The 9,216-nt window shown below is 39.4% G+C and overlaps 3 protein-coding genes across 3 annotated transcripts; 1 reads left to right on the top strand and 2 right to left on the bottom strand.

Annotated features, from left to right (window-relative positions):
- Positions 1–235: 235 nt before the first annotated feature.
- Positions 236–1,523, bottom strand: cybrd1 (cytochrome b reductase 1). Its single transcript, XM_079563260.1, has 4 exons — positions 1,267–1,523; positions 856–1,064; positions 611–765; positions 236–531 (listed from the first exon to the last, which is right to left on the bottom strand). The coding sequence occupies exons 1-4, from the start codon at positions 1,451–1,453 to the stop codon at positions 258–260; spliced, it is 825 nt and encodes a 274-aa protein (XP_079419386.1). The 5' UTR covers positions 1,454–1,523; the 3' UTR covers positions 236–257.
- A 999-nt stretch (positions 1,524–2,522) lies between these two features.
- dcaf17 (ddb1 and cul4 associated factor 17) lies at positions 2,523–5,999 on the bottom strand. The gene is made up of 15 exons (XM_079562440.1): positions 5,866–5,999; positions 5,626–5,765; positions 5,432–5,535; positions 5,074–5,164; positions 4,852–4,988; positions 4,700–4,778; positions 4,522–4,611; positions 4,337–4,444; positions 4,150–4,252; positions 3,924–4,063; positions 3,498–3,607; positions 3,185–3,272; positions 3,032–3,118; positions 2,794–2,949; positions 2,523–2,713 (listed from the first exon to the last, which is right to left on the bottom strand). Exons 2-15 carry the CDS (start codon positions 5,752–5,754, stop codon positions 2,606–2,608), a joined length of 1,530 nt encoding a protein of 509 aa, XP_079418566.1. The 5' UTR covers positions 5,755–5,765; positions 5,866–5,999; the 3' UTR covers positions 2,523–2,605.
- On the top strand, positions 5,766–8,702 carry mettl8 (methyltransferase 8, methylcytidine; the record flags this gene model as incomplete). Its single annotated transcript, XM_079562639.1, has 10 exons — positions 5,766–5,846; positions 6,318–6,472; positions 6,667–6,758; positions 6,842–7,077; positions 7,154–7,203; positions 7,280–7,340; positions 7,634–7,773; positions 8,209–8,315; positions 8,419–8,484; positions 8,566–8,702. The coding sequence occupies exons 2-10, from the start codon at positions 6,321–6,323 to the stop codon at positions 8,700–8,702; spliced, it is 1,041 nt and encodes a 346-aa protein (XP_079418765.1). The 5' UTR covers positions 5,766–5,846; positions 6,318–6,320.
- Positions 8,703–9,216: the final 514 nt, after the last annotated feature.

Below are 9,216 nucleotides of genomic sequence, written 5' to 3'. Positions count from 1 at the left end.
GTCATTTTAGGACACGAGCGGCTCATCACAAACAGAGCGGGACAATTTGATGTTGTTAAAATTCTTTATTTAGAATAGAATAGAACATCGTCATCTCTATGTATGTATGTATGTATATGTATATATATATGTGTGTATATATATATATATATATGTTTTTTCCTAATTACATATTATTTACTCTTACAAATGAGTGTGCTTATGCATTCCATACATTCAGCAATACATATGTATGAATCCAGTTTATTCTTTTGAATTCAGTTGGTTTCATCCAGTTTACCAATTCTTCTCCTGACATCAGTATCATCTGCATCTGCTGCATGAGATAGTTCAGACAGTGAAGGTCCCACTTTTCCACTGTCCTCACCTCCCTCGTTGGTATGCAGAGTATGCAAGACCTGGTCATTGGGGCGTTTCCAAGGCACTCGAGTGGCAGTGAACACGACAAGAGCCCCAAAAACCACCAAGAGCACTCCAAGAACATTCACAAAGATGCCTTCAGGTGGAGACTCGCTATACTTAGGGATTTTTCTGTGGGATAAAGTATAACATTTATCATAAATACATTGATATATTTAAATGTACTTAATCTTGTGTTTAGGTAACTTACAAGCTGAAAATTAGCTTTTCTGTTATGCCCATGAGTGCCACAGCAATGATTCCAACAAACAGCAATGTACCACAAAAGACATGGTAAGGCATGAACGCTGCTCTCCATGCCACAGGTGTGATGGGGACCAGGTACAGGACGACTCCAACAACAATCTGTGAGAAGACAGATAGACAAGTTAAAAGTTTGATAAGTTATAGCCCCAGTGAAACAAAGTGGAATGATAAAAAATAGGGGTGATAGACCTGTAGGCAGTAAAGTATAACAGCTGCTAAGCCCAGCCAGCTGTGCAGACTGTACATGTTGGGGATTTTGGCATTGTTATGAAAGTCAAACACTGCTACTGTGGATATGACTGCAAGGGTGAAGGCCGATAAGTGTAAGCCTGCATGGATCAGCTTCATCACTAGCTTGTTGCATGCCCAGGTCCAGGGAAGTCTGAAGATAATTATGGCTGAAGAACAAACAGAGGGAAATACGTTTCATAACACTTTCTTTTCAATAACTGTTAGAGGACATGTTGGTGTGTACAGTCTTTGATAACATTCTTCAATGGCATACACTTGGATGTGAGCCAAACTTGCATAACTTTTGACATCCTTTTCCTCTTAGGGGGGCCGCCTCACAGACATACAACAAGTGGAACTTTATCTCACCAGTTCCTTGTAAGAAAATAAAGCCAGCGACCATCAGGACAGGATGCAAGTTGAACTCGGCCGCTCCTCCATCCCAGGCTAACCCTTCTTTGTAATGCAGGACCCAAATTACCACGAATATAATTGAGAGTACCCCGACCGCAGCTGCAGCGCACACAAAAAACAGAAAGCGGTAAAAATTCTCCATAGATTTGCTTTTTACGCAGCGTTACAACAACCAGCTGCTGTTGTCGCGAGTAATCTGTGGAGGACGGGGCTGATCACGTGACAGTGAGGTGGGCGTGGGTCAAAACTTGGAGAAAAGAGTTTGGTAAGTGATGTTGTTGAAGAGTGTGGTTGGTGAATGTAGCGTGCGTCACTCAGACATGTGTCATCCAGACGTGTAGCTTAACTTTAAGATTTGTCAGAGACCAGTAAGCAACTAACTGCAGCAAACTATTCGTAATAGACACGATGCAAAAGGAACACCTGGCTAAATATTTTAAGTCGTATATTATGTGCTGCGTAGTTGCCCACATTGGTTCAAAGTTTATTATTACTATTATCATTAAAACAAGCAGCAACCTCCCTGTCTCTTGGTACAGCGGTGATTGCCTTCCTGTGAAGTGCATTTGTAGTTTATGTGTTAAATTAATATCATTTTACTGGATACTTTTGTACATAGTTTTTGTGAGGTTCAGTGCAGAAGCTCCATACTAGCCATTGAGGACCCATTTTTTAAGTATACAAACAGCTAACTTATGAGCTAAAGACATTTGAGACCTACACATTTCTTCTTCTTAAACACTGAAGATGCACCAAGAGCCTGCAGCACAGTAGAGGCGTCACAAGGGACAAACGAGGTATCCAGGCAAGACTCGCAGCGAAGCTACACAAGCCTTCTAACCCACCTACTACTATAGTTTGTGCGCTGGAGAATAAGACGGATTATATGCGTCTGCTAAGTTCTTTCTAGACATTAGTCTATTGTGGAGCGGAGGGAGGAGGAAGAGTAAGGAGGTGACCAGTGCAGGACACCACGCGCTGAAACAGAGACAAACCCAGCGGCTGTGCACCGTTAGCCACCAACTATTACTACTGTTGGCTAATTGATGCTTATATGTAAAAAATACCACTCAGTCACGAGATTTACAACTACAGCAACATGAGGAATAGCTTCAAACTTGTGCCGGTTGAATACACACAAAATGTTTAAGAACTAGGCACAGCAATAAAAAAAAATAATTTATTAAAACACATAAAAAATGGTCTAGGCTCATGTTAAGCTTTCCAAGTTTACACATGATTTATAGGGCTAAAAGAAGTATAAACAATGCAACCGCCATGACGTTGATAACAGTCATTTCAAGGCAGTATCAAGTTTGTAAACATGACAGACAAAGTTGGTCTTCTGCTGCTCAATGTGAATAATTGTGTCTTTGTCAAAGACCAGTTCATGCCGATAAGTCTGGAACAAGCAGAGCACAAAAAATAATTCCACTTTTAATAATAACGCACTTGTGCATTATTTGTTTCAAGTTTGCTCACTTCATCCCAAGGTTCGGTTAGATCGATGGTTCGAAGTAGTCGTCCATTCTGATTGTCATGAAGTCGAACCTGAGTTCCTCCTTCTCCTTCCTCTCCGTTTGTGACCACCACAGCTAAAAGGTCCAGCTCATCCTCATACTCCACCATTCGAAAGGTCTTGGTGAAAACACGGCACATAATATCTAGACATTTGGCTTTACACTTAAACAATACACATGAAATTACAGCCTTGTTGTACCTCCTGGTCTGGATCATCGTCGAGCTGATCATATCTCCTTTTAACAGAACGTCCCGAAGAGGTCACAGTAACCCGAGGGATAGACCGCTGTAAAATGTTGCACAATTGATTCTTTTCATGTTAATTAGAACAAAAATAAAACAGAAAACTTACATTTCTGTGTGGATCAATTACAATTGAGAAGTCTTCCACAATGTTTGACGGTGCACTGCTGTTAAGATCACTTACAATTTTCAGCACTCTAGGGAGAAATGTAATTGCATATTTGATTATAAAAGCATGGCAATGTAAGAGGGGCGCAACAATAGCACGAGATTAATTAAAGAATGCAAGTAATGTAGCAATTAATGAGTACGGATTCACTGTTAGATATGGTGTTTAATGTGTGTGCTGAAGGGGGGGTACAGAAGGGGTCCCAGACTGAAAAAACTATGTGAACTAACTGACAAAGTATATTTGCACTCACTCAATAGATTTTGGCCCAACATGAATGATTCGTCCAGTGTCATCAGGATGAAACATAATCACATCAGTCTCCAGTGAGCAGCATTTCATATTTCGGATGCCATTCTTTGCCTATGTAACAACAAAGTAGCAAAAACTCAATAGAACAAACCACATTTTTAAACATGCCACACCAAACCACATGAGGTTTAAGTCTGTTCTTGTAATTCTCATCTTAAAACGCAAGGATGTTCAGGTCTGGGTCATACACACACAAAAAGAAGTGCACAGGTAACAAAGATTGACCTCTTTAAACTTCTATATATAGCAATTTTGAGGAGGGTGACGTAATTTCCATTCACTGTTTGAGCTTCACATGTGGCAGTATTGACAATAAAGCGAACGGAACTGACTTAAATAGTTATGTGTTTGGCGATAGAAAACGTACCGGTGTGCAGTCCTTGAGCGCACAGATGTGGTAGGTCCCATTATGCTTTTTATGAGGTGGTGTGTGAATAAAGTGCCATGGATAACCAATCTGGATGCCATTATTAGAACATGAGACCTCAAAAATCACAGGAATTGAATCTGTGCAACAGAAAAACATTATGATTAAACGGAGCAAATAATATTTAGGTCAATAATCTGCAAAAAGAAAGAAACTAACAACAAACCTGTGATGTGGATATTAACCGGGATACCATGAGGAAATTCACCCACTGTTTTTCCTCCAATAAGAGAGCTCTGCTTTCCAAGACTTAATTTTTCTGTTGTGTACTAAAACAGAGGTAAAAACTAAATATATATATATATTTTTTTTTTTTTTTTTTTTTTTTTTTTTGTAGCTTCCAAGAATCATACCCTTTGAAAAATGTGCTCAGAGCTGTACAGTTTAACACGCTTGTTGCTGTAAGACACAGCAAGGACACCTTGAGACAGCACAACATCAGTCACACCGCTTCCAAATACCTGGAAAAATACACCTTACAATAACTCTTCACATTCCTTTTATGCTGTAAAAGTTAGATGGAGGTCAAAGGCTTGACCTTCTTACTAATCTCCATAATGCCCACAATCTCAAGAGGGAACGCTCTAAAGACGGCGAGATGCATTAATGTGTTATGTGTGATTCCAGCCTGTTTAAAATAGGATGTGAAAGAAATGTATTAACAATAATTTAAAAAAAAACACTGACTATAATGACTTAATTTCTTTTGAGCTTACCTGACGCTCTAAAACTGATTCTTTGGTTTGAACAGACTTCACAAATAAAACTTCTTGCGATACATCCCAGCCGAGGTACCTACGTATGAAAGCGTAAACAATGCTTAAATGTAAAGTATTCAGCATAAATCTGTTGATTATCTGTGGCATACCTAAATTTATAGTTTGGGGATAGGTAAATTCTCTCCAGCTCTTTCCCTGTATGAGCCGAGAGGCGGTAAAGCCAGTTATTAGCCGTTAACACAAGGAGATTAGGTTTTTGATCTGAAGGGGTTCCCAGTGTTTTGTCCTGACAGAGGGAACACGTTTATTCATAAGTGCACTGCATACATATTACTTTTCAAACAGATGTATAACTATTTAATATGACTTACAAGTGGGGTCTGACACAGCAAGGCATCTTCAAATTTCTCTTGTTTATGGCGCTTGGGCAGCTTATAGAGCAACGACGGTTCCAAATGAAGGCTGAAAGAAGACTACAGTTTATTTGTGCTTCACTGACGAGACCTGTAGAGCTTATCAGACGTGTAAGTGGACACACGACACACACAACTGAGAAAGGTTAAATTTTCTCAGTTGTTATGCATTCAAACTCACAAACACTCATTCATTTCTTCTACAGATACACAGGAAGAAAGGTTGTTTTGCCCAAGGATACAACAACAGAAGACTACATCTAGAGCTTATATTTTTGAGATGGTAAAAGGGTATAATGCATAGAAGTGAACGCACCAGCTGTAACAGTTCTGATAATTTTCAAAGTACATATGTCCAGCCTCACACAGTATTGTGGATTTGGAGGATTTGCACCACACTTTTGTAAATTTCCGGGATTCCTAGACATGAAGACGTTTTTTACGCATGAGCAAAATTGCACACAGATAAACGTGCGTAATGTGCTGGTATGGAAGGATATTGTGCAAAACCTGGAGGAGTAAACCCCTGAGAAGCTTCATGTTGTTCCTGCTCAGAGCGCCACAGTCCGCAGCGCCGCAGCTCCTCCTGTACAGCGCATCCACCGCGTTGAGGCTGCGCTTTCTGCTGGACAGCGCCATCTGCCTGCGATCTGCGTTTTTACAACCACACACTTACTGTTAGCATTACATCGAGCTGCAGCCCATTGTGACCCCTAAACTTCAGCATCCAGGTAGGCACAGCAAACATACTCCCTCACTTCGTTGTTCCGATGCTTCTCCGAATGTGTCGTCCGGATGTAAGGGCCAAGTTAGGATTGTTCAGCAAAGGTTAGCACAGTTTTGTAAAACCAAAGCTAAGAGGCTACTGCTGCTAAATTGTGTTATAGAGGAATAAGACCGGGAGACAGCGTTTATGTAAAATCTAGACAGACTGACCAAGGGGGGAAAAAGAATAATTTGAACTCTTCCTTTGTTGTTAGCTGCCATGAGTTTTTTCTTCTTCTTACAATGATGTCAGTCCGCCATCTAGGGCAGTGCTGCCACCTATAGACAAGAACATATAAACTACTCACCCAATGTCATCAGGTGATTCAACCTTGCATACTAGCATTAAGACTTTAGTGTAATTAGCCAACATGGTTTAACTTTGATCGATGATGAAAAGCAGTCCGGACTGATCCATGTTTTCATTGTATTTACAGCAAATGCACTCTTCACAATGCCACTATGCTGCCAAACTGGCAAAGAGCCTCGGCAAATTGTGTTTGAGGAAAAACAGCACTGGCAACAGACCTGTTGCTCCATTGGGTTCAAGAATTTTAACCAATCCCAATGACATCTATAAACATAATATGTGGTGAGTAATATTGAAATCTCCCATCCCATCTCATTATTAATATCTCCCTTCAATAAGGCAGATAAAAACAGACCCAAATATACTGTTTTTTACAGCAGACTCCACAAATACAAAACATTCATGTGCAGTAAAAGTACATTTAGTTTAGATTTATTGCAGTCCTACTTTTTTGTGTGCTGCTTCTTTTAATGAAGGGACCATGTGCAATGGACAGAAGAGGATAAAGAAATTGCCCGACTCAAGACAGAAGAAAACTCCAGTGAAAGAGTTCCTTTGAACGAACAAGGTGAGTGTACAGGTTTATTGTACTTTCTATGAAGTTATCTTTTTAAAGTGAAACTGTAATGTATTCTCTTTATTCATCTACAGTGATATTTGACAGAGATGCAGACAAAATGTGGGAGAAATTCTATGAGACGCATCACAATAAGTTTTTTAAAAACCGACAGTGGCTGTTTGCAGAATTTCCTGAACTGCTTCCTTTAGGCCAGAATAGGAGAACCGGGACCACACAGCCAAGCTCTGAACCAACTCTCGAAAAACATCAAGATAACATACAGACTGCATCTTACCCTGGAGAGTATGCTACATTTAAGATTTTAGAGGTTTGCCAAATATTTCATTATTTGTAATAGAAATATCCATGAGGTGTTGCTAATTTTCATATTTTCTTTCTTTTAGGTTGGCTGTGGTGTTGGCAACAGTGTATTTCCTATTTTGAAAACAATCAAGTCAGTTCAATTTCAGACTTTAGTTATTGTAAGATTTAATATTGATATTGTTTTTTGTTTTCTTTTGTTTTTACAGGGGGGCAGATGCTTTTGTATACTGCTGTGACTTCTCTTTGAATGCTGTTGAAATGGTTAAGGTAATGCTTTCCCTGAATAATGTTATAAACACATGTATTGATTCTGTATTTGATGCATGCATTAGGAAACAACAGCCTTCAGAGAAAACAAAGCTCTGTCATGAAATTACAGTTGTTCATTGCAAAGGACTTTCCACACTTAAAATCCGACCCCTGAACTACAACGATCCACTTACTTCCTATTGTTCTATTCTACTACTGTTTCAGGAAATAATCATGTTTAAAACTACTATCACATTCTTGAAGCTTTTGTGGAAAAATATATTGTCATAACGATGAGCTCACGTTCCCAGGCCCATCCTGACTATGATACCTCCATGTGTCATTCTTTTGTCCATGATATTTGTGAAGAGGCGGCCCCCTTTCCCTTCCCACCCCGGAGTGTGGATGCTATTCTGGCAGTCTTTGTCCTCTCCTCCATTCACCCAGAGCGGTAGGTGAAGGTCAGGAGACAAAGACAAGAGAAGCTCATGTCATTTATCACCCACAAGCCGCGCCATCCATGTGTTCGTAATATCTACACAACACTCACTCAACCACCTCCACTTCACCTATACATTAAAACATAGGTTGCCACATTCTTTCGTGTCCCCAAATCATGTGGTTTATTTGACATGTTTGATTTGACTTTATATAATTTGGCTCTAAACCTGTCTATGTTTAAATGTCCATACCTCACACTACACTGACTGCAGTATCACACATCCATTCATTTTATGATTTATTTGTCATTTCAAAACAACAAAAGTCAGTGTAACGGGTTCAGCAGCAACACTAAATCACAGGCGCCTTAAAAGGACTACCATTGAAGACCTTTGTAATGCATCGTTATTAGATTTTAATGGGAAAACCTTTATTGTTTTGGCAGAATGCAAGGAGTTGTAAACAGACTATCGACATACCTTAAACATGGAGGAATATTTCTTTTCCGTGATTATGGAAGATATGATTTATCACAGCTCAGATTTAAAAAAGGTATCACTACACTCTGCATAATTTATCAAGCAATATATTATTATTATTATTATGTGTTTCTTCTTACTGCTTTACTTCTTCTGTATGGGTTGTTTCTGCCCAGGTCGCTGCCTATCAGAGAATTTTTACACTCGGGGAGATGGAACCTGTGTGTATTATTTTACTAAAGGTATTTGTAACTCCGAAACCTTCATGCAAAAAAATACTGTTGGCTTTAAATACAACATCATTTGCTAAATATCTTCAACAGAAGAGGTTCATAACTTATTTACCAACGCTGGACTAGAAGAAGTTCAGAACTTGGAGGACCAGCGCCTACAAGTAAACAGGGGAAAGAAAGTTGTAATGCGGCGAGTGTGGGTGCAAAGTAAATTCAGGAAAACATAATGACTATATTATGACTATTTTTATTCTGTTATACAATAAATGTTTTGCACAAATGTATGCCAGTGTCATTTTTGGTGCCCATTGTCCAAATGCAATGCTTGTATTTAATAAAAGCTATTGTTCAGATTTTGTTTGTAAAATCTTGTGTATAATTTTGCATTCTCAGACAAAGTTTCAATATTCCTGAAAATTACTTTTCTATCAACTGTACACGACTTGCTTTCTTCTTTTAATGAACTTGCATGACCCTAAATGGCTTATTTATGAAAACACTGTAGCAAAGTGTGAGCAACGAGGCAAAGATGACTGTGTGTGCAGGTGTTTATTTGTCGGGAAAGCCCATTGTAACACAGCAAATGTCTTTGAAATTCTGTGCATATTCTGCCCCCTTGTTTACATTAACGTGAGGAAAAGTGCATCACCTCGCGATAAGATTTTTGCACACGATGCATGACGTTTCATGGGCCACCACTTGAAGACGGAGAGGTGGCTGTGGAGCAGGACGCACTGTTGA

This window comes from Gobius niger (genome assembly GCF_951799975.1).
Source record: "Gobius niger genome assembly, chromosome: 9".
Taxonomy (NCBI): domain Eukaryota; kingdom Metazoa; phylum Chordata; class Actinopteri; order Gobiiformes; family Gobiidae; genus Gobius; species Gobius niger.
Note: the sequence above shows the minus strand (reverse complement) of the source record. Positions and strands in the feature narration are given on the sequence as shown.